Consider the following 26,464-nt stretch of genomic DNA (forward strand, 5'->3'; position numbering starts at 1 on the left):
TTTCTTTGAGTTCAAGGTTTGTGGAAATGTAATGGTTGCCATTTCGGCATTTTTTCGTTTTTTGGGCTGGAAGGTTCCAAGTGGGATCCGTTACCGGGATTATTGTGTACGAGAGTTGTGTCACGGGTCCATTACTTTTCTTACATTATTATTTTTGTGCATAGATTATTTATTTATATGTTAATTGGTGTGGGGGTGAACTAGTTATTGTACATATATAAATATATATAAGTTTATGTTATTAAAAATTATTATAAAAGAAAAGAAAAAAAAAATAGTGGGACCCACATGATATTATAACAATTGGAATGGCATTACCTTCGGCAGAATCACTTCTCACGACCAGTTCTCTCTCTCGCTGAATTTTTATTTTTATTTTTCTTTTACAACTTCAAACCTTGATTTCTCTCTCAATTTTGTGAGTTTATTGGTGCTGTTTGCGGCAAAACGGAGAGCTCATTGAGATCTACGCATTGATAGGAGCAATTCAACATTTGGCCAACCCTAGGGATTTCGACTTTTAGGGTTCAAATTGAGGGTTTTTGCTTTTTAAAAGGTAGGGGTTTCTAATCCACGATTTCTTGGACTTTATGAGTTAATTCTTCATAATTTGTGCTATAACATGCCTAATTTGTATATATTTCATGTAGTATTTGTTATATGTTGTATATATGGTATGAATAATTGTTAGTTGGTATATGATGAATAAACATGCTAAAGTAATGATAATTTCATGCTTATTGTGTTTTATGTGCTGAATTTTGTAACTTAGAAACATGATGTAAAATTTTAGAAATTTTCTACAAGGCATGTATATTGTGAATATTTGACTGACAAAGAATGAAATTCTTTATTGGCATGACATTGTAAAGCATGAAGCATCCATGCACTTCATTTTGAAAGAAATGGGAATATGATTTTGAAATAAATGAAATGGATTTTTGAGGAAAAGTTTTGAAAGGGTTTGCAAAAATCCGGCTGCTTAGGAGTTGCCTAGGGACTGTGGCGTTAGTATGGCCTAGAGGGAATTGGGGAGAGCGCTCTAGCGTGGTTGAGTTACCTGGGCCACAAATGACGCCATAGAGTTGCCATGAGTCAGGGACAGTTAGCCAATCCTTTTCTCATAGCGCCATGAAGTTTCCGTGGGCCGGGTTGCACTAACGATTTAGAAATGATGACAGAAAGGGTTTTGAAAAAATGAGGAGCGACATTGTATGGCATTGCACTTTATAGCACGACATGGTTCTTTAATGACTTTGGTTATTATAGTTGATGCTATTATTTTATTTCCCTAGAATAGTATGATCCTATTTCCCTTTCCTCTATTCTTTGTTTAGATTCACAGGGTTTTAAGAGGTGTATCTTAGGCATCACCTACTGAGCAATTTGCTCACCCTTTTATTTATTAACATTTTTCAAGAAATGGGAAAGAAGTGGTGGATAACGTTCCACCACAGGCCTAGTATGGATTAGATGATCATTTTGTTATTTTTGTATCTAAGTCTTATTATTTTTGTAAAACTTAGCATATTGTATTCTGTACCAAGACTTATAGACTCTTGTTATTGTAATTATATTTATGTGCTGTAACTTTAATATAAGTTGTCTAAACGTTGTAAGACATGGACTTTTGATCTTAGCCATGTTTTTGGGACTGTAATTATGATATTTTGATTAAATAGTATGTGATTGTTGCACCATAAAATGAACTATGTTGAGGCATAATGAATGGATGAAAGAAATGTTGAAATGTATTAGTTGCATTGTGTGTTGGGATGGGTTAGATTAGTTTTGACGGTCCAAAAGAGACCATTGCATTTTTATGTATTTCAACAGGTTGTAAAGGGACTTTTTCTGCGGAGGTAATGCCGAAATTTTATATATTATTATTATTATTATTTGGTATCTTTTTGGATCGTTACATTATTATTTGGTATATTTTTGGATCGTTACATTTTATATATTATTATTATTATTATTATTATGATTTGGTATCAGAGCGATGGTTCGAAAACCCTTAAGACGACGGGTAGAGGCCTACCTAGGGTTGCATGGGAAATCATTTGCATTGTCTGTTTGATTATTTGTTAAAGTATTTTGTTATTTGAAAAAACATGTTTAATTGTTTACTTACTTACGTGCTTATGTGCTTATGTTTATGTCAATGTGCTTATTGCATAACCTTGCATGCTAAGTGTTAGTGTTGTATCATTTTATGTTGAGTCGTTCTTAGTTGGACCTTAGAGTCATTTTTGCTGACCGTTTTCTCTTTTTTTTTTTTTTAGCACAATGCCATTGCGAAAGGAACCAAGGGGAGTTGGCCCTAGGCCGACAAGGGTTGATGTTGGTGAAAGATTTAGCTCCAATCCCGTAGAGCCAGTTGAGGAGGATCCACTTCTTAGGGACTTGATTCCCCCGAGAGGTGTCTCCACTGGAAGGGACGATGTTGAGATGCACATTGAAGAGGGTGAAGGTTTGGCTGAACTGGCACTGAATCATTTGTTGCAAATGCTTCGAGGGCTACGATTGCTTCTCTTCCGTAGCTAGTACCACAACCTATAGTTCAGACAGAGGAGACAGAAGTGGAAAAACGTCTTAAGTTGATTTCAAGGTTTGTGAAGCTAATGGCAGTGATGTTTGAGGGTGATGCAGATCCAATGGTAGCGGATGAATATCTTGACCAAGTGAAAAGCCACTTGACTTTTATGAATGTGTCAGATGATCAGTTGAAAATCACCTTGGCTACTTATAGAATTTCTAAGGATGTCAAGCTTTGGTGGAAGTCGGTCACTAACCAACACAAGGTTGAAGATGATGAGTGCTGAAAATATGCATATTCGAGCCCCTAAATACATACATGTTAAGGTCTAAAGTGATACTTCTATCCATAATTAGACTAATTTATGTTTAATGTGTGTTTGTAGGTACTTTCCCAGAGAAATGGTTAAAACCGAGACTTTATGATGATATCGAAGCTTACAGAGTCATTGCCGATCATTCAGAACAAACCGAGAGCTTAAATTGAGAAGTTTAAAGATATTCAAACTTTAGAGCTCGAGCCTAAGTATGGAGGCTCGAGCATCACAGCAAAGAAAAAAAGAAAAGTCAACAAGACCCAAAAGCTCGAGCCTCGTACCTTGAAGCTCGAGCCTCACAATAAAGTGCTCAAGCCTTAACCAAGGGTGCTCGAGCCTTAACCCTTAAGCTCGAGCAGGAGGCATCAGAAATTAAAGAGTTGATTTAATTGTAAGGCTATGCTCCCAGGTCTCGTGCCTTACCTCCAAGATCGAGCACTAACAATTGAAGCTCGAGCCTGGTGTTCCTGATGCTCGAGCCCGGTACCTAGTGCTCGAGCCCATGAAGCTTGGATTGAGCAATGTTAAAAGAGAAGAGTCCCAGAAATATTCTAAGTGTTGAAGAAAAAGACGCTTCGAAAAATAGTTGAAGAAATTTGGCTGGGTGTCAAAGTGAAGATCGAGCATCATTTATGGAAGATCGAGCATCAATCCTGTGAAGCTCGAGCCTTGTTCCTAAAGCTCGAGCCTGAACCCTAAAGCTCGAGCCTCTGTCCTTGAAGCTCGAGCCTTTCATGACATATCAGATTAATATTACGGGATTGCTCTCTTTATCAGCCGTATCTCATCCTAGTTGGGCCAGAAGACCTAAAAACGCACCAAATATTATTATTTTTTCTATAAAAGAAGGCATAAGCCTTGATAGAAGGGGTCTGAAATTTCAATCTCTTTTACGGTGTTATTCAGAAGGCTGAAGGTGTGGTGGCTTTTAGGGTTCTTATAACCTTGAAAGTAAAGATCATAAGAAAAGAAATGTCATCCGTGACGATGGAGATGAACTCAACACAGATGATATCCAACTTTGTCATGAGTAGCTAATTCCTCTCTTAGGGCACTGATGTAACCCAACATAATACTATGGTTTGATTGCTTTAACTCTGGGATTAATTTCAATATATATATTTTCTTGATTATACGACTATGAGCACTTGAGACAACTCAAGTAGTTTTCATGCTTTAATAGATTATAAACTGCTACTACCTTATCTTAAATGTAATAGTCTGTTTTCTACTCCCAACCTACTTTATTGGATGGTATCTAGCAGAGCCCTGCTAGCCATAAGAATAGAGGTCGTATAATGGTGTTTAAACGTATTTTACAAAAGAATGTTTTCATAATCTATGCTTAGGAAAGGTGGATTGTTTGCAACGTAGTTAAAGTAATTAGAGTAGGTAGGCGGATAATCCACGCTAACCGCAGATAGGTGATAGTTAGCTAATTTTGTAAAACATCTTTCTTTAAAACCCGAATTGAATGAATGTTATTGAGTTCAATTCCTTTAGAAAATATCATTATTAAAGTCCCAGAATTATTATAATTAACTATAGTATGATGGTTATGGTGAAGTCAAAGCCCTAAGATCTCTCTCTGTGATAATTTAATTTAGTATACTTTACTTTTATTTAATATTTTGTTTTAATTCTAGTTTGTTAAACTGTGATAACTAACAAACTTTCCAACCAAGTTACTTGTAAACCATAGAACAAAGTTAAAGACTGAAATATAAATCTCTTCTCCCTGTGGGTTCGACTTTTCTTTCTATAGCATTATCCTGCACAGAATCGTTCTATTGCGAGTGTAAAATAAACAGACAACAGAAGACATGAGTTGGGATATGTTCAAGGAGCTGTTCTATGAAAAGTATTTTCCAATTACCAAGAGATGGGAGTTAAGGAAGTAGTTTGATGATCTCACATAAGGCAATATGTCAGTGACGGAATACGAAAACAAGTTCACCTCTCTTTCTCACTGTGATACCCTCGGATTTTTGAATGCGGGTTGGCCAGGCCCACGCTCGACGCCCGGGGATATAAAAAACAAATCGGTAATAAACGAACACAGAGTACAAAAGAATAAATAAGAATAAATAATTTACTGAAAAAACTAAAAGAATAATCCAATAATAAAACTTCTTAATAAATTTTCACTAATAATAAAAATCATTTTGATATAATAAATCCTCCATTAATACAACTCGGGAATCCATACTGTGTGGATCCCTAAACACCAATCTGAACAAGTGACAGCAATAACTGTCTACAACTGAAGAATGAAGCATAAAAGAATCACCTATGTAGAAGCGGAAGAATGAAATAAACGGATCCCTGTTTAGCACGAATAACCTCTACTCCTGATGAACACTTGAAAAATAATGGTGAGTCAGGCCCACAAATAAGTTCTACCCTACTACAGTCCAAGTAGAGATTCGATACACGTACACATCCTAGTCAATCCAATAATAATTAATAGTCCCTATATATATATAAATACACACTAAAGGAACCTCACTAGACTATAGGTTTGCCTCAACCTGAATAATAGGCAAAATACAAAATACACATATAGTGGGCATGAGTACTTAGAACTACCAGGGCACACAACTACACTATATCTAGCTACACATCCTTGATGATATACACGCCCTAACCACTAATCCTGAGACTCAAGCTCATATCATAGCACCATAACTATATATATATAATCCAGTTCCATCCTATCTAGTATAAATTAATCCTTTACAAGTAATCTTCTATAAGTCATTCAACTTGTTTAGCTGACCTGACTTGAATATAAGTAGGACTTAACATTTTAGTTAATTAATTCCCTTATACAAATAGGTAGGACTTAACTGATAAGTTAATTCGTCCCTAAAGTGCCCCCATCTTATACTGGTACACTACATCCACACAATCCAATAGTTAATGTAACAAATATAATAATACATCAATTAATCCAACAATTAACATAATATTAGAATATCATGCTATCACAAAATAAGAATAACTTAATACTTCTTTAAGTTTCCTACATCCTATATCCTACACAAACTGAATATTAAATATGCTGATATTTTATTATACAGTCAAATAAGCATTCTCCATATCCAATTCATCCTACACATTTAATCTCAATTGCTATAACAAATAAGCTTTCGATCCATGGCTCGAGCTTTACATCAATAGCTCGAGCTTTGCTTCCAAGGCTCGAGCACTGTAACGGCGGATCGAGTACTGTTACACGATTCAACCCAGAAATCCTACTGTGAATTCAATTTTTATTGTTTAAAGAATCGTAGACATATTTCTACATTCTATCAATCCTCAAATATGAAAAACATCATTTAAACATATAAAAATTCATAAAGGAATCAAATCAAATCCATGAATTTATCAATTCATAAAATAAGAACAAATATGAACCAATTTCATAAAACTTATGTTCTAATCCAAATATATATATATATATATTTTTCATAATTGGTTGTAAAATAAAAGAAAAATATATATTTACAGGTGCATAGAGGGCATACCCTCAGATGAAATTGAAAACAATAAACAATACTCTTAAGAAAACTCTAATCAAAAGAGAAAAATTAAAACCCATACTAAAGCAGGTCTTGAATGTTGATGCCAAGCACTTCCACCATTTCAAACACAACCTGCCTAGCCACCTCCTTAGGTAATCTATCCACAGAACCATGATATCTACCATTCCGCTCATGCCAAATGCTCCATGAAGCAGCCATAAACAATGTGAAACCAAGATTTTTTGGCTGTTTTCCAAACCACCGAACCAGGTCCCAGAAATCCCTTAGGCCTGAAAACTAATATCTATCCCAATCCATTACATCTCCAATCCAGTTCTATACTTATTTTGCAAACTAACAGTCAAGAAATAAGTGATCTCTAGTATCCACTGCTTGTTGACAGTTAGAACATCTTGGAACTAATTACATCTTTCTTTTCTATAAGTTAACCAAAGAAGGTAACTAAATAGAAAAACTCCATTCACAGACCATTGAGGTCTTGCCTTCCCCCAACACATGCTGTGCCAGTCAACCTTATTGTATTGCATTCTGCATTTATCCCAAGCTCTCTTGAAAGAAAACTCTCCTCCATCCCATAAATATCTATCTTTCGTATTATGAATAGGGGTTGCAATCAAAAACTACTTAAGAGAATCAAACAATTCCTCTTGCAACAAATCCAAATTCCAATTTCTATTAACTATTAAATTGTCAATTTTAGAATCTCAAGACAACCCCAGCCTTCTTATCATCCTATGGCCAAATTTTTGTAGCAAAGTTTGACCATTGCACCATGAATCCACCAGAAGTCTAATTTGCTGACCAGTACCAGCCGAGAAACTAATATTTTACAGATGATATCTCTGAGATTAACCATATTTCTCCATATAACAGAATGAGTTGCTCTTGGCACCACATTCCAATAGGAAGAACACCTTCCATACCTTCCTTTGAACCAAGAAATCCATAACTTGCCCTTACTAGTCAAATAATCCCAAGCAATTACACAATGAGCAGCAGTTTGCAGGTCCTTCAGTCTTCTAACTCCCAGACCCCCTTCATGCTTTGGTCTAGTTACCACACCCTAACTTAAGAGATGCATCTTTTTCCCATTCTCTGTACTTCCCCAAATGAAATCTTTACATACTTTCTGAATTTGACTAAGCACATCTACTGGAATTTGAAAAACATTACACCAATATAAACAGAGATGAGCAATAACAGTTCGAATTAACTCCACTTTCTTGCTATTGAGAGTAAATTAGCACTCCAAGAAGTAACCTTTTGTTTTACCTTGTCAATAAGAACAACACAGTGAGCCTTCTTAATACCAGTAGAGTACAAGGGAATTCCTAGAAACTTCAAAGGTAAACTGTCTTCTTTACATTGCAAAAGCTGCAAAATAACCCTTTTTCCTTCTCACCCCCTTGGAAAAAATTATAATACTCTTATGTGGGCTAATCTGTAGACCAGAAGTAACTCCAAAATTTGTAAAAATGGAAAATAAAACTCTGGCATTAGCAATGGAAGACTTGCAAGAAACTAACAAGTCATCCGCAAAGAATGTATGACAAATATCCACATTTGCCTTCACAGCAGTGTGAGACAATTCCAAATTACCATTTTGAACTGCAGAGTTCAACCTTTGAGACAACTGATCCGCAACCAGAGTAAATAGCAATGGAGATAGAGGATATCCCTGTCTCAAACCCCTAGTTGTCTGAATAAATCCAGCTGGAGACCCATTAATTAACACTGAGATTCTTGTAGAAGCCAGAACAGCAGTTATCTAAGCTACCCAAGTATTACCAAAACCACAGTCTTGAAGTATTTTCAAAAGAAAACCCCAAGACACCTAGTCATAAGCCTTCATAATATCAACTTTAACTGCCATCATAGGATGTTTGGAAGAGAAATCACTAACCATCTAATGAGCCACAATTATTGCATCTTGAATTTTCCTCCCCTTGATGAAAGCACTTTGCTCCCTACCAACTAAACCAGGAAGAACCAAAGCAAGTCTAGAAGCTAAAATCGTTGTAATGATCTTGTAAATAATGTTGTATAAAGCAATAGACCTGTAATCCCCAACCTTCAAAGCATTACCAACTTTGGGTATCAAAGCAAGGAAAGAACTTCCTATCCCTACTGGCAATGAGTTTGTTGCAAAAAAGTACTTCACAACTTAACACACCTCTACTTGAACAATGAACCAATAAGTTTGAAAAAATCGAGCTGGAAAACCATCAGGACCTGGAGCTTTATTAGGATTAAACTTAAAAACTATATCCTTTATTTCCTCACTTGTAACAGGGGCATCCAAAAACACCTCATCTTCTGGACTAATCTGCCTCTTAGTGTGAATCAGAGCAGGACCTTCATTACAATTTGCCTGAAACAAACTCTGATAAAATTCCACAAAGGCCTGTTTAATAACCTATGGATCAGTTGAAACTTGTCCCTCCCTATTGTCAATAGTTGTAATAGCATTAAATTGCCTATGTTACTTCATCTTGTGATAAAAGTATGCTGAGCACCTGTCATTATCTTTCAACCAACGAATTCTGGATTTTTGAGCATACAATATTTCTTAATCAGACAAGGAAGACTGATACTCCTCTCTAGCCTTCTTCTCCATATCAAATAAATCCTCAGAGTTGTCATTAAGCAGATTAAGTTGAACTTCTTCCAGAGCTTTCTTTGTTGTAGCAACCTTGTCCCCAACTTCCCTAAAGCTTTTCTGATTCCAATCTTTAACTGCCTGTTCTAATCCAATTAGACATGCATAATTATTTAATTTTATATGTTTAAGAAATCCTAGAATTTCCTAGGCATGTATAGAAACACGAATCTAAGGGAAAGAGATAGAAGAAAACTTGCCTTAAACTTTCGGATCGAAAGTTAAACTTCTTCTTCCTTGATCTCTCTCTAAAGGTTTTTCTCCTCCTTCCTTTTTCTTCCTTCTTCTCTATCTAACTCTCTCTTTATAGAATATATTACGTGATATATTTTTAATCCCCTTTTACAGCCTATAGGTATATATTTATAGGTTAAATAATAACCTTATTTCTTTTCCCAATCCAAGTCAACTTAATAAATAAAATTAAAATTAAAATATTAAAAAAAAAAACTTAAAATATGTTACGTATATAATTTATGTGTATTCTTATTAAATAAACAAATTATATACATACGATTATTTATTAACAGATTATTTAATAATACTTAAGTTACCATAATATTAAAATGTAACTTAAAACATAATATGTATAAAATTTGTGTATATCCGTATTATATAAATATAAAAGATATACATCAGATTAAATATTAATATTAAAGTTACCATAAAAGTAATTAATAAATTACTTTTCTTTTATATATGTATATACATATATATCTATATATACACATTTACAATTATCCATGGGTAATTATCTATACCCATCCAACCTCCTATCCAAGTAGTCCATGGGACCCAATTAGTTAGCCCGTTACTACTAACCATAACCATAAAATAAAATAAAATAAAATAAAACATTTTATCATTTAATTTACAATTAATTACAATTAATCAAATACATCATTTAAGCACACAATCTAATTAAACAAATAATATAAATAACACTTAGACAAAATACAAAGAACACATAGACAAATAGCTAATTAATCAAGTAATACTTAATTCAATTAAACACATAAACAATTAGTCAAATAATCAATTAAACAATTAAAAATGCAATAAAAACAAATAAATAAATATCGAGACTATCTTTTTAAAATTAGGGATATTACATTCACTTTGCTCCTGAGTTAGTGAGAAATGAGGCTAACAAGATAAGGAAGTTTGTCTATGGCCTTTATTACCAAATGAGGCCATTGATAACGGCACAATACTTTAAAGTTTATGCGGAGGTAATGGAAAGAGCATTAATGCTAGAGGTAGAAGCAAATGATAGAAATGCAGGAAGGGAATAGAGGAAGCAAAAGAGGAATACATGATTATCTTCAGAGGGGCAGTCATGGAAGAAGAATAAGGGTGGTTCGTCTCAGTTTTAAAGATAACAGTCTGCACGATCTGCTCCTACTGCCCCTATGCCAGCAGTGTCTGCTAGAAGTGGTGTCATCTTCTATCATTGCAATCAGCCAGGTCACTATAAGGCAGAGTGTCCACAAACATCAGTTAATTTTAGGATATACTTTGGTTGTGGCCAACAGGGCCATAGGGTTAAGGATTGTCTGAATCGGGGAACAGGCATTGGTAGTGGCAGAAGGTCACAGCAGAGGCCGACACAGTTAGCTACAGCTCAGTCAGGTTTCAGACCACCACCGCTACCACAACCTGCTATGTTTTCCTAGGGTTCACGGCCAGTTAGGAGGGATACTCCTACTATGTCAGCGCAATAGTCAGGTGTTCAGGTTGGCAATTCTCAGGCACAGGCACTACAGGGACTTGTCTTTATAGCCGTTCAGGGCGATACATTTTCTGGTCCATCAGTTCTATGAGGTATTTTCCCAGTGTTTGGTTCTTGGGCTCGTGTTTAGTTTGACTCTAGTGCATTTCATTCCTTCATATCATCATCATTCGCACTTGCATCGTGGTTAGAGGTCAGTTGCATTGATCGGGCATTATGTGTTGATAAGCTAATTAGGGTTTCAGTGTCCTTGAGCCGAGTTATGAGGGATTATTCCATCGTGATAGCTGGAAGGACTTTTGTGTTTGACCTTATCCTCCTAGAGATGACTAGCTTTGATGTTATCCTCGGGATGGATTGGTTAGCTTCATTTCGTGCTACGATCGATTGTTTCAGAGGAAGAGTCACAGTTTGTACTCCCGAAGGATATTGCTTCTTTTTTTATGGGAGATCAGAGTGATTCCCATACTTCATCATTTTATGAAATTCGTGGAAGAGGTTGTGGTGATTGCTTCTTGGCTAGTTTTTTAGCCGAAAAAGATGGTGTTGCAGAGGGGGTTTATCCGGCAATTGTTCGTGACTTTTTGGATGTTTTTTTAGAGGACTTGATAGAGTTGCCTCCACACCGAAAGGTAAAGTTTACCATTGATTTGATGCCTGGTACCGCGCCAATTTCTATGGCACCGTATCGTATGGCACTGATTGAATTAGAAGAGTTGAAGAAGCAGCTTGATGATTTGAGGATGAAAGGTTTCATCCGACCGAGTGTGTCACCGTGGGGCGCACCGGTCTTATTCACTAAGAAGAAAGATGATTCTTTGAGGTTGTGCATTGATTACTGGAAGTTAAATCATGCCACTATCAAGAACAAGTATCATTTGCTAAGGATAAAGATTTGTTTGATTAGTTGAGGGGAGCCAGTTATTTTTCGAAAATTAACTTGAGGTCAGGCTACTATCAGTTGTGAGTTAGGGATGAAGATATCCCAAAGACAGCGTTCCGTACACAGTATAGACATTATGAGTTCCTTGTTATACCCTTTAGCTTGACTAATACGCCAGCAACATTCATAGATCTAATGAATCGTGTCTTCCACGATTACTTGGATTAGTTTGTGGTAATTTTCGTAGATGACATTCTTGTATATTTACAGACTCGGGATGAGCACGAGGTCCATTTGAGTATAGTGTTGCAGATTCTAAGGGAGCACCGTTTGTACTCCAAATATAAAAAGTATGAGTTTTGGCTACAAGAGGTAAAATTTTTGGGGCAAATTGTCTCGGAAGGTGGGATTCAATTGATCCTTCAAAGAAAGAGGTAGTTCTAAATTGGGAGTAACCCAAGAATGTTTTTGAGATCTGAAGTTTTCTTGGTCTAGCGGGCTACTATCGTAGATTTATGAAGGATTTTTCCCGTCTAGTAACTCTTATGACTAGATTGACCTAAAAGGAAATTAAGTTTACATGGAATGAAGCCTGTGAGTCATCCTTTCAAGAGTTGAAGACAAGATTGACTACAGCTCCAGTGTTGGTGATACCCGAGCGTGGCTTGCGTTATGTGATTTATTTCGACACATCATGTGATGGTTTAGGTTGTGTACTAATGCAGGATGGTAAAGTAGTGGTTTATGGGTCTCGACAGTTGAAGACTCTCGAGCATAACTACCATACTCATGACTTGGAGTTAGCTGCAGTCGTGTTTGCTTTGAAGTGTTAGAGACACTATTTGTGGTGAGCGCTGAAAAGTGCGTATTTAAACCTTTAAGCTCGAGTATTCTAGGACCTTTATCTATCTTATTTTCCCGTTTTAGACTAATTTCTTGTTATTGCCCTTTTCAGGCACTTATCTCCAAAATAAGTCAATTCAGCCAATTAGAACATAAAAAAAGCAATCTCAAATTAAATGGAAGAAATGAGCAAAGTAGAAGCAAGTGGTGGAAAACAACAATTTTTGATCGATCAGACAAATCTTCGATCGATCTCACAGTGATCGATCCAGCCTTATTAAGATGTATCGAGCCTCTTATTCTTATCCCCAAGAATTTCTATCTTCGGTCGATCTAACATTCTTTCGATCGATCTAACTTCTTTGATCTTATCCCCACCTACCACTTTTGTCTTTTTATCAAAATATCCCAAAAATAACTCAGATTTGTCTTATTCCAAAAAGGCGCCGCCATGGTTTGATCGATCTCATCAGAATTCGATCGATCGAACTTCCTCAAGTTCGAAAAAAAAAAAAAACAGAATCCATCTCATTAAAAGATGGCTCGTGGTGCAATCATTAAAGGGACCCTAGTGCATGAGGCCTGACCATTGGGTATGACACTTGAACTACCTATATAAGGATTTTGAGCTATTCATACAAGAGAGGAAGATAGAAGGAGATATACAATCTTAAAGAGAGATGTTGGAGGAGTCTAGAGATTAAAGAGATACACACCATTTGGGAGTTCTTCCATTCATCTAGGGTTTCCATCGATAAGAAGATCATTCGTACCATGGAGATGGCCCTTAAGGGTTAGATGACTACATCAATGAGCGGCTAAACATCTTCTTGGTGCTAGAGTGAGCCCTAAACATGCCTTCTAGATCTTGATGTTTTGTATTTTGAGGGGATTTGTGTTGTAATTTTTGTCTTGACATTTGATTTATATATGAATCTTGTTTCTACAATGATTTATGTTGTTTAATACTTCCAATTGATCATTTCATTCTACTCATATGTCTATGTATGCTAGAATAGATGTTCATGTGTTTATCTCTAGGTTTTGTGTTATTGATGCATGTCTATTTGTGTTGATACTATGAATCTAGAGATTGTCAAGGCATGGTGCCTTAATAGAATACTCTTGTGGTTTGTTTGATGGTTTATACTCATTTCTTGATGGATTGTGCCTCTACCTTAGTTTAATTAGTTTAATTTTCATGTCCCTAGTTTAGTTGTAGTGTAGTTGCCTTACTTTCTTAGATGGGAGGACAATTCATGTTTGTTGTTTGATGTTCCATGCTTATGAATGCAAGTAGTATAATTCTCTAACTTGTTAATGTGTTTTGATTATGAGCTTAAAGGAAGGAATAATGGCTTACTTTGATATATTGTGCTATTCATTAGGTTAGCTAGACAATGTATACTTAATTAGTTATCCATGCTTGTTGCTGCAATCAATCACACATATTAGTATTGCAACATAAAATCCCCTCATTCATTACACATTGAGGGTCTAGAAAGGTGATGTTTAGTGGTGACCTCTAAGTCTCAATATCCCTCACTCTTGTTTCTCTACCTTTTATTTACTTTAATTGTTTTGTATTGAATTTGTTTAACATTGTAGTTTAATTAACCAATCAAATCACCTTTTGATCACTCGACCTACTAATCAGACCTTGTTTTCATATCAATATTGCTTCCAATCCCTTGGGACAATCCTTACTCACCCTAGTTATATTAATAGTTAGAGGTAGTAGCGGCACTTTATAAATTCAAACTTGGCCACTCTTTAACACGTTTTAACTTGTTGGTTCACGACGACACCAATTTGTATGGTGAGAGATTTGAGGTGTTCTCAGACCATAAGAGTCTCAAGTACCTTTTTCTCCTAAAAGGACTTGAACAATAAACAGAGGCGATGGGTTGAGTTTTTGGAAGATTATAACTTTAACTTGTAGTATTATCCGGGTAAGGCAAATGTTGTAGCTGACGCCTTAAGCTGAAAATCTTGATGGACTTTAGCCGGTTTAGCCATTCGGAAGTGGAAGACGCTTAAAGACTTAGCAGAAATGGGATTGTGTTGCTTTGGTGAGGATGCTTGTAGTGAGTCAGCATTCTTGTTTAGTCTTGTGGCTCAGCCTACTCTTGTCGAACAAGTGATTGAGTCACAGAGATAGAATCCGGATTTGGATGCCATTTACACTTCGATCTCCAGTGGTAAGACCGTGAATGATTGGACCTTGCATACAGATGGAGGTCTACGGTTCAAGGGTTTGTTGGTCGTTCCTACAGTTTGTTATGAGCACATTCTACGAGAATTTTACACTTCCCGCTTTGCAGTTCATACAGGTGGTACCAAGATGTATCATAATTTGGTGAAATGGAATGAAGAAAGATGTTGCATAGTTTATGGCTAAATGCCTTACCTGTCAGCAGGTGAAGGCCGAGCATCAGAGACCAACTGATTTATTGTAGCCATTGCCTCTAGTGCAGTGGAAATGGGAGCAGATTACTATGGATTTTGTGATAGGTCTTCATAAGTCACGGAGGGAAAATGAAACTGTATGAGTCATTATTGATAGATAGACCAAAACGGCTCACTTTTTGCCTATTAAGGTCACAGATGACGCAGAGGTACTTGATGTTCTTTATGTAAAAGAGATTGTGAGGTTGCACGGAGTTCTAGTATCTATTGTATCGAATAAGGATGCCAAGTTCACTTCGAAGTTCTGGGAAGGACTTCACGCAGCGTTTGACTCACCGTTGTATTTCAGTATGGCATTCCATCCACAGACGGACGGCCAGTCGAAGCGTACCATCCAGATATTAGAGGATATGCTTTAGGCATGCGTGTTTGATTTGGGAGGTAGTTAGAAAGATCACCTTCCACTTATTGAGTTTGCCTACAATAACAGTTATCAGGCAAGTATTCATATGGCTCCATTTAAGGCATTATATGGTAGACCTTGTAGGTCTCCTGTTTATTAGACTGAGGTGGGCGAAACAGCCGCCTTGGGACTTAACATTGTACTTGAGACGACTGAGAGATTAAGCTGATTAGACAAAGATTGCTTACAGCTCAAAGCCGACAAAAGAGTTATGCGGATAGGCGGAGATGACCGCTATCATTTGAGGTGGGAAATCATGTCTTTCTTCGGGTTTCTCCACGGAAGGGGTTGATGAGGTTCGGGAAGAGTGGCAAGTTATTGCTATGATTCATTGGACCTTTTGAGATCTTGGACCGTGTAAGAGAGGTTGCCTATAGACTAGCATTGCTTCCACAGATGGACAGAGTCCATAGTGTTTTCCATGTATCGATGCTACGAAAATATGAGCCGAATCCATCTCACATTTTGAGTTGGGTTGATATGGACATTGATGAGGATGTTTCTACGAGGAGGGACCAATTCAAATCCTTGACATACGGTAGAAGGAGTTGAGGAATAAGACGATACCGTTGGTAAAGGTTCTTTGAAGGCATCACGGAGTTGAGGAGGCTATTTGGGAGCTTGAACAGGAGGTTCGCTCCAAGTATACAGAGTTGTTTCCTCCCTCAAGTATGGCTTGATTTCGGGGACAAAATCTTTTTAAGTTGCGGAGAATGTAATGTTTACGATTTTTGCCATTTTCTATTTTTTTAAAATTTTCTGTTTTACGAGGGTACTTTTGTCTTTTCTCATTTTACGTGCCGGACACCATGTGGTATGCCGGGTGTGTCAAAGGGTTGATTAAGGTATTTCCTTGAGTTCAGGGCTCGTGAAAATGTAATGGTCACCATTTCGGCATTTTTCATTTTTCGGGTCGAGAGGTTTCAAGTGGGACTCATTACCAGGATTATTGTGTACGAGGGTTGTGTCACGGGTCCATTGCATTTTTTGCATTATTATTTTTGTGCATAGATTATTTGTTTATATGTTAATTGGTGTGGTGGTGAATTAGTTATTGTATATATAAAAATATATATATGTTTATGTTATTAAAGATTATTATAAAAGAAAAATGTAATACTCCTAAATTTAAAAGGATAGTCTCGGTATTATTCTTAATGTTTTAGTTGTATTTTATTTATTTATTTGATTATGTGATTATTTTCTTATGTGTTTAATTGAATTGTTTAATTATATATTTTATTTGCTTAAATGTGTTATTTGACTTCACTGATTATGTGCTTGAATATTATTTGACTTAGTTGGTTTAATTAAATTGTTAGGTGTTGTTTATTTGGAATAAATTGTAAAATAAATGTTTCTTTTGTTTTATTTTTATTTTTAATGGTTAGTAGTAATGGGCCAATCAATTGGGTTACATGGACTACTTAGATAAGGGGTTTAATGGATATGGATAATTACCCATGGATAGTTGTATATGTATATATATATATATATATATATAAGGGAAGTCCTTTGATAATAATCTGATGTATATTTATATATTTTATATAATACGAATATACATAGATTATACGTAACATATATTTAAGTTACCTTTTTGGTATTTTATTTTTATTTTTTTTCTTTATTAGTTTGACTTGGATTGGGAGAAGGAATATGGTTATTATTTAGCATATAAATATATAACTATAGGGTTGAAAAGGGGACTAGAAATATATCACGCATTATTTTAGAGAGAGAAAGAAGGAAAAAGAAGGAAAAGAAAGAGGAAGAATGATGTTAGGGTTTTTATCAAATCCCTAAAGGTAAGTTCTTGTTCTATACTTCTCCTTTAATCTGTGGAATATGTATCTCTAATATAATCTTAGGGTTGTTTAAAGAACAATTAAAACTGAAATTTATAATTTAATTAATCTAAAATATAGGTTTTATAAATTATATTTCTTGGTTGTTCTTGTTGTATGAATTGATAAATTCATTGGTTTGATCTGATTTCTTTATGAATTTTTGCATGTTTTAATGATGTAATTTCATATCTGTGTATTGATGGAATCTAGAAACATGCCTTAGAATCCTTAAACATTAAAGTATGAATTCACTGTAAAAGTTCTGGGTTGAAACACGTGAACCGTGTTCGTTTATTGTTACAGTACTAGAGCCTTGGAGGCAAAGCTCGAGCCATGGGTGAAAAGCTCAAGTCTGAAAAGAAAAGCTTGAGCCATAGGTGAAAAGCTCGAGCCTTGACCAGGAAGCTCGAGCAATTAGGACAAAAGCTTGAGCCTTACCTGGGGAAGTTTCGTAAACAGTGTTAAATAAATTTTAATTGATTTTGAGGGGTCCTACATATTAAATAAGGACTAAGTATGAGTTTGAATGAATTCTAAATAGATTTAAATATAACAATGCTTGCTATTTGAATTCTTTGAGGAATGAATGGATTTAATCTTTATTTTGTTCTAACAATTAAGATTAAATGTGTAGCATGAATTGTATTTAGAGAATGCTTACTTGACTGTATAGTAAAATATCAGCATGTTTAAGATTCAGTTTGTGTAGGATATATGATGTAGGAAGCTTAAATAAATTATAAGTCATTCCTATTTTGTGATAGCATGATATTATATTATTTTGTTTATATATGGATTATTTGATGTACTTCTTCAATTGTTACATCAACTATTGGATTGTGTGGATATAGTGCACCAGTATAGGATGGTGGCATTCTAGGGATGGATTAACTTATCAGTTAAGTCCTACCTATTTTGTATAAGGGAATGGATTAACTAAAATATTAAGTCCTATTTATATTCGTGTCAAGTTAACTGAACAAGTTGGATGATACATAGTGGATTACTTTATACTGGATAAGATATATTATATATTATATATTAATATATATATATATATATATATAAACATATGCCATGATATGAGCTTGAGTCTCAAGATCAGTGGATAGAGTGCGTATATTGCTAGGATGTATAGTTAGATATAGTGTAGTTGTGTACCCTGGTAAGTCTAGGGACTCATGCCCACTATAAATGCGTTTTGCATGTTGCTTACTATCAGGTTAAGACAACCCTGTAGTCTAGTGAAGTTCCTTTAGTGTGTATGTATATATATTTATGGACTACGCAGTTATTGCATAGGTTAGCTATAGATATATAGTTTCTCCGGTCTCTATTTGGGTTGTCGTAGACAGAACTTGTTTGTGAGTCTGATCCACTATTATTTTTCAGGTGTTCGTCAGTTACAGACATAGAGCTTGTTCGTACTAAGTAGAGACCATCCACATCACTCTTCCGATTCTACGTAGGATTCTCTTTATGTTTTAGTTTCGGGTTACTTCTTTCAGTTATTTCTGTTGGGTTATCATTAGGGGTCCACTAGATGGATTCCCGAGTTGTAATGATATTAAAGGTTTGGATATTTCGTTTGGAGGATTAATTATTTATTAATTTAAGGATTTATTATTAAGTTTTCTTTTTTGTTATTTTATTTATTCTTAGTTATTTCTTTTGTAATCAAATGTTTGTTTATATACTTAATTGTTTGGTATCGCTTGGATCTGTGCTCGAACTTGATCACCTATGATTCTAGAAATGAGGAGTATCACAATGACAAAAAATGGTTTTGGAAAAATGGGGAACGACATTGCATGGTATTGCACTCTATAGCACGGCATGGTTCGTTCATGACTTTGGTTCTTGTAGTTGATGTTATTATTTTATTTTTCTAGAATGGTATGATCCCATTTCCCTTTCCTCTGTTCTTTGTTTGGATTCACGGGGTTTTAAGAGGTGTGTCTTAGGCACCACCTACTGAGCAATTTGTTCACCCTTCTATTGATTAACATTTTTTAGGAAATGGGAAAGAAGTGGCGGATAACATTCCATCATAAGTCTAGTATGGATTAGATGATCATTTTGTTATTTTTCTATCTAAGTCCCACTATTTTTGTAAAACGTAGCATATTGTATTATGTACTAAGACTTATGGACTCTTATTATTGTAATTATATTCATGGGTTGTAATTTTAATATAAGTTGTCTAAATATTGTAAGACATGGACTTTTGATATTAGCCATGTTTTTGGGACTGTAATTATGATATTTGGATTAAATGGTATATGGTTATTATATTACAAAATGAACTATGTTGAGGCATAATGAATGGATGAAAGAAATATTGAAATGTATTATTTGTACTGCGTGTTGGGACATGTTAGATTAGTTTTGAAGGTTCAAGAGAGACCATTGCATTTTTATGTACTTCAACAGGTTGTTAAGGGACTTTTTCTGCGGAGGTCATGCCGAAATTTTATATATTATTATTATTATTATTTTGGTATCTTTTTGGGTCGTTACATTTCATCTCTGTAGATTTGCAAAAATTAGACGGTTTTGACTCAAAACTTAATTTGGGTTTTCTTCAAACTTGTATACTTTTTATATTTGATTGAACTCTGAAAATGGAGAGGATTTCTTGGGTTTGAACTCAAAAAGAATCGGTAATTACGGTGAAGGAAGAGGCTGTTGAAGGATGCATAGACTCGGGTAATTTATCCCATGCATATACACACATGTATACAACATATAGTTTTGTATGTATATTACATTGATTTTTACATGCATATAAATGACCATAATTTTGATCTAAGCACTGTGCTTATATCTATGTACATTATATATTTATTTCCAGGTTGAAGTGACCAAAAGAGTAAATTGGGCTACTTAATTTGAATTGGACATCAACAATTTGATAATGAGTGTAATTTTCCTGCTAACATATAGAGAGAGAGAGAGGATCGTTCATGGGAGAAATTAAAGCATGTGCACACGCAAGTTGTATGTAGAATCAAGCACAAGAAATTGTTTATTTGCAAACAATTACATGAACACATAATTACCAAGGCCTTTCCATCTCCTCACTTTCAAAAAATTAATAAAAAAATACATGAACACCACTCTCAGCAAGCACAAAAGGAAAAATTAAAACAATTAATAACACACACAATTTTAATTAAAAAAAGGCTATACATAGTCCCATTATCAATCTGAAAGGTTTCATGGATGAATCAGATCAGCAACTGGCATCCCAACCAACCATTTTGCGTCGCATCTCAAAGTAGACAGAAGGGTTATACCGGCCAATGGGCATCTTGGCGAAGGTGTATATTACACTAAAGAAATTATATGTACCCCCAAGATAGGAAATGAATGGTAATGGGACTGTAATATAAGAAGCAACAGTTTTTGGTGTTGTGAAAAGCACTGAAATGATATAGCTGAAGACGAGGAACCACAGGCATAGTCTCAGCAGCCGAAAGTGAAAGCCAAGTTGGAGGGTAAGACTAATAACTGCAACTGAGATTGCAAATGCTGTTGAGTTAATAAACAAAAGACTATAGTAAAGAAATTCAGACACAAGTAATGTCTTCCTTCCCGATTCGTCTTTGTCGAATATGCCACTAGGAGGCTTCACTGCAACTTGGTATGTGGCTGTTGCAACAAGAGTAGCTACCAGTAGCATCGTATTTTTCATATCCTCAGACATCTTTTTCATGTTAAATAAATCTGGGATTCGTTTCAAACATATAAACTCTGTGAGATCACCATCACTAGTTGAATAAGGATTCCATGGAGTAGTAGTAGTACTACATGATCTTGCAACTCCTACACCACCCATTAACATTTTTGTGATCTCTGATCTGTTGCCTCCATCCCTACGACGACTTAAATCAAGAGGTGTCCAACCCTCCAAATTCTTATCATTTTTTATCTTCATTACTCTAACCAACTTCTCCACAACCTGATCATAAAATATAATATAATATATATATATATATATATATATATATATAAGCCCAAAATCAGTTGCATTTTACAAATCAATTAAACAATTAAACTAATCAGTATTGTACGTAATTGGAATTATATATATGGGATGTGGTTATTAAAAATGACTTTTAAAAAGTTAGATATAGTATGTAATAGAGGATTAATATGAGAGAATTCATATGGTCGACCCCATTCATATGAGATTAAAGAAAATTAAGAGAGTTAGAGCATGCATGCCTCTGGTTGGTGGGTATACACTGCAATGTGCAACGCGGTGTTGCCACCCTCGTCCTTCCAATGTAGCATCAGTCCACGATCAGTCTTATCAGCCCATTCGAAAAGGACTTCAAAAGCTTCAACATTACAGTTTCTCACGGCAATATGCACAGCAGTCTCACCTCGAATTGTCAAATCATTCACGGAGTCTGGACAGGCGCATAGAAATTCAGCCAAAAGATGGAATTCATTCATTTCAGCTACATAATGCAAAGGAGTAATTCTCTCCCTTCCTTGGACACGGATGAGCTCGCTGTTAATATTTATGAGCCGTGTCACAGTCTCAGCATGCCGGTTTTGCAGAGCCAGGTGCAAGGGGCTTAGCCCATCCGGATTTAGCTTCGTACCAAATGATGGCATTAAGCTAATCATTTCAGCTGCAAAATGTGTATCCCCAATGGATGCAGCTATGTGTAGAGGGGTATCAACAAATGGAATCTCATCAATAATTTCCAATACATTTGGAGATTTTCGAAACAATGCATACAAGCCATTGATGGCTCTTGCTCGAGCTATGGCAGTTGCCTCCGTGATCAACCTCTGCTGTTCAGCTGCATCCTCCATCGACATGTACCTTTGCTGGTCTATTCCTATATATATAGTAGACAAATTATATTAATTCATTGATGATCAACTAGTAGAATATGTTATTGTTAGTGGAATTAATGTGCATGGTGACCAAATGGTTATATTGGATAGTGTTGAGAAAAAGCAGTAACTTTGTGTAAATTAATAGAACTGAATCAAATTTCAAATCAATCACCACAGTCAAATAATAAATTAATAAATAATGTAAGAATAAGAAAAAAGGTCGATCAAAAACTTTCATGCTCTAGGTACATGCAAATGTTAACAATCATTATCAACAAACTAAGAAACAGTTCAAGTCTCATCAAAAAATAGAGTAAATGAGAACGAACGTATATACCAAAACGAGTTATCTTGGGAAGAAGTACTAGAAGCAACGGTTTGAAAAAGATAGATAACTAGTGAAACATGAAGCTGTGAATATATATAAACTTTTGAATTTTAAACAAAATAAGAGAAATCTATATAGAGATATATGAATCTTTCATCTGACAGAAAGAATCATTTTTTCCCCCTTCGTTTCCATTTCTTTTTCTTTTTGCTAAGTTCCCATATCTTTAATTGTCACCTGTCTTAACATACACAATTGTTTCTCATGCCATTGCCGAAGATCACCTTTGTGATGGAAAAGATAATGTCTGATGACCATGATGATGAGCCTTAAGTATAGAAGTTAAACCCTAAGAATTTCAAGTATTGAATTTTAAGTTACAGTAGTAAATTGAAAATTTCTCCAATGTATGATATTTGTCTAAGTGATATTTAAATTGCCTTTATCAAACTCATTACTTAATATATTTTAGATGGATTTATATTTAAATGAGTCTTGTGGGTTATTTTAGATCCATTTATACATTATTCCTAAACTTGCGGTTATTAGTCTCACACTTTTTTCTTTATTATTTTTTTATGTCTTGTGATAGGACGGATAATACAATTTTTTTTCGTAGTTGGTACTCGAGCCCCCGACCTCTCCCTTTAGAAAATAGAGACCTCGCGGGTCGGGTTCGACAATAACCTTACATTTATATGATATAGTTTTTGAGTTAATAAGAGCATGTTTAATAACCACTTTCGTTTCTAGTTTTTGTTACAAAATTGATGAAAAACAATATAGGTGTGAAAACACAATTAGTAACGTTTTATTATGTTTTTCACAATACCCCATCTACTTACAACTCAATACCGGAAGATAAAAAGTGCTGCTTCTACTTTATATAAAATAAAAGAAAGGCACAATAAAAGCTGCACGGGCACTAGCATTTTAACTACTTTGAATATAATAATTTGCTTGAGGAGGGGTTTATCATATATTTTTAATGGTTTTGTTCTTGTCGATCTCTTTAATTTTTTCTGGCTCAGTGGCTCCTTTGGTGGGCCCTCTTATCTTTGATGGGTTGGCAGGGTCGCCCCTTTTATTTCGGCTGTCTTCTGTGGGCTTTAATAGTCCTTTACTTGGGCCTAAAGGCTAGTCCCCTTCCTCTTCACATTTTCTTAACATGCATGTTTCACGATGTCGTATCATGATGCGAAATGGTGATTCGAGTGAAAGAGCCAACTGTCATGTGTTTAAAGTTTTTATATGATGATATATTGTACAATATATCCAATTCAAAGAGTCATTTTCAAAGTATTAACGGTAAATACAATAATTATTTCGAAACTTAAAATGTCACCCAATTCAAATTAAAGAATGAGACCTAAAATATTTTTTGTTGACGTGACCAAGATCGAACCTTGTCTGTGTTTAGTATTTGTAACCAACTAGATCATTATGAATGCTTAATGCGTACGGGTAAGTTTAAGTTATCGATGATAATGGTGACAGTCTTTTTAGTTTGTACATGTTAGTATTTTTTATTATGTTATTACAAGGGGACAGATCTAGGAATTTATATGAGAGGGGGGAGGAGAAATTTATATAGAGGGATTTTTTCATAATTTCAATGTAGATAATTTTAAAATTTTATGAGTATAAATGCAAAAAAATATAAATTTAAGGGTATAAAATATAACAATAAAAATTTTCAGTGGGGGCAAATGCCCTCACTAAGCCCTTCACAAATCCGTCCCCACAAGTAACTATGGTGATAATAGTTTTTTGAGATAATATCCATGGATGCACCAACATATTTTCTTTTAATACTGCGAGGAAAAGAAACATGATGGATATTAACAACAATGTCCCATGAAATGTGGTGAATTAATTATTGGTATTGTATGAATTAGGACACTCTATTTTGACAACATTCTTGTTGGGCTCGTTACCATCTCAATTATATTTGTCTTTAGAATCAAATTGGCATCCCAAAAACCATTGACTATACTTATTGGTATTGTATGAATTAGGACACTATTTTGATAGCCTTCTTGTTGAGTTTTGATGAAGCAGTGCAGGTTGGTGACTCAACTAAATGGGAGTTAGTTATGCTGGATGTGATGGACTCACTCATGTCTGATTAGACATGAAAGCTAACTTAAATATCAAAAGATAATATGTTTTTACATAACAAGTGAGTTTATAGAATCAAAGAAGAACATGATGGCAACAAGAGTTACAAAGCTAGATTGATTGTGAAGGGATTTCAACAAAAAGTATGGTGTTGACTACACTGAGATTTTCTCCTTGGTTGTAAAGTTGACTATAATCAAATTGGTGCTTGGAATTATAGCTATAGAAGATTTGAATCTTGAGTTGTTAGACATGAAGTCTGGCTTTCTTCGTGGTGATTTTGAGACAGATATCTACATGAGGCAACCACAGGATTCACAGTGCCAGAAAAGAAGGGTTTGGTCTGCAAGTTGAAAAAGAGCTTTTATGGTTTAAAGTAAACTCCGAGACAATGGTACAAGAAGTTCGATGGATTCATGTACAGTAATGGTTTCACGAGATGCATGTACAATAATGGTTTCACGAGATGCCATATATGTAGATCATTGTTGTTATATTAAGAGGGTTGACAACAACTACACTATCTTAATATTGTATGTTGAGGATGTTGGTTGCTAGGTCAAATCTCAAGGATATTAATTAATAATTTTCTGAGCATTTTGCAATGAAAGATTTGGGTGAAGCAAAACAAATTCTTGATATGAGGATTTGCAAAGACAAAGTACGTGGGTGATATTCTGAAGCAGTCATAAGCAAAGTATGTTAAAAAGGTTCTGAGCAGGTTCAACATGCAAGATACAAAATCACTGAATACCTTATCAGCTAGTCACTTCAAACTAACTAATGAGCAGTCGCCCAAGACAGAGGAGGAGCAAGCATACATAATAAGAGTTCCATATGCCTCAGTTATTGGTAGCCTAATGTATGCTACGATTTGTACCAGAACGGATATACACGTGTAGCGGGAGTTGTGAGCAGGCACATATATAAGTAATCCAAGTAAATATCATTGGGAGTGGTTAAATAGGTCCTTAGATACTTTGAAGAGTACCACAAAAATAACACTATGTTTTACTGGGAAGAGTATTGCATTGCAGCATTATGTTGATTCAAACTTGGCTGGTGATACGAATAATTGGAAAAGTACTACTAGGTATCTGTATACTTTGGGTGGTAAAACAGTGAGTTGGGTTACTCAGTTACAGAATATTGTGGCTCTTTCGACGATAGAAGCTGAATATGAAGTTAGGATGGAGATGATTTGGTTACATGGTTTCTTGAAAGAATTAGGCAAGAAGTAAGAGAATAATATTTTGTACAGTGATAATCAGAGTGTTATTCATCTAGATAAGAATCCAACGTTTCATTCAAGGACGAAGCACATATATTTTAGGTGCCATTTCATACGCTCGCTTTTGGATGATAGACATCTATCACTTGAGAAGATCCATGGAAGTCAAAATCCAACCGACATCACTGAGAAACCGAAGCTATGTTTAGCTTTAGTTGGTGTTCAAGCTAAAGGACAGATGAGTGAGTTGCTATGGAGTTTTGCTACATATGAAGTATGGGGGAGTTCACAGTTTGATGTTATCAACTTCCAAGTGGGAAGATTGATAGGTAGTGTGGAGTCTGATATATACTATACAGGATATTTTGGTTATTTTCACACTTGATATGTTGCCATAATGCGGGAGTATTTAAACTTTTTATATCTAACACCTTTTTATTTATTTATTTATTTATCATTATAGTAATATCCTTGTAACCCTTAAACGTACGTGGTCCTAATTTTGAATGAACTAAATAAAAAAATGTGTTTGATACGTTTTTATATGTGTTCTGTTCAATTTCGCAACAACCAGTTCAAGGGAGAAAATAGTATATCCAAACAGGTTGTAAAATATATCAAGCACACTATCAAATTGTTTATTAATTTGCAAATTAACAATAGCATGAACACACCACCAAGG

At 35.1% G+C, this 26,464-nt stretch overlaps 1 protein-coding gene across 1 annotated transcript; it reads right to left on the reverse strand.

Moving 5' to 3' along the window:
• Positions 1-20,234: 20,234 nt before the first annotated feature.
• On the reverse strand, positions 20,235-22,545 carry LOC132286615 (ankyrin repeat-containing protein BDA1-like). The gene is made up of 3 exons (XM_059788975.1): positions 22,440-22,545; positions 21,473-22,101; positions 20,235-21,206 (listed from the first exon to the last, which is right to left on the reverse strand). Exons 2-3 carry the CDS (start codon positions 22,079-22,081, stop codon positions 20,478-20,480), a joined length of 1,338 nt encoding a protein of 445 aa, XP_059644958.1. The 5' UTR covers positions 22,082-22,101; positions 22,440-22,545; the 3' UTR covers positions 20,235-20,477.
• Positions 22,546-26,464: the final 3,919 nt, after the last annotated feature.

This window comes from Cornus florida, unplaced genomic scaffold, assembly GCF_030987335.1.
Source record: "Cornus florida cultivar Cherokee Brave unplaced genomic scaffold, ASM3098733v1 CherokeeBrave_3.0.0_Hap2_Chr11, whole genome shotgun sequence".
Classification (NCBI taxonomy): Eukaryota; Viridiplantae; Streptophyta; class Magnoliopsida; order Cornales; family Cornaceae; genus Cornus; species Cornus florida.

Bases quoted from the DNA above. Each gene is read 5' to 3' on its own strand.
- LOC132286615 (XM_059788975.1), bottom strand. From the start codon at position 22,081: ATGTCGATGGAGGATGCAGCTGAACAGCAGAGGTTGATCACGGAGGCA. The intron at 21,207-21,472 runs GCATGCATGCTC...TTTTATGATCAG, and splicing joins TGTATACCCACCAACCAGAG to GTTGTGGAGAAGTTGGTTAG.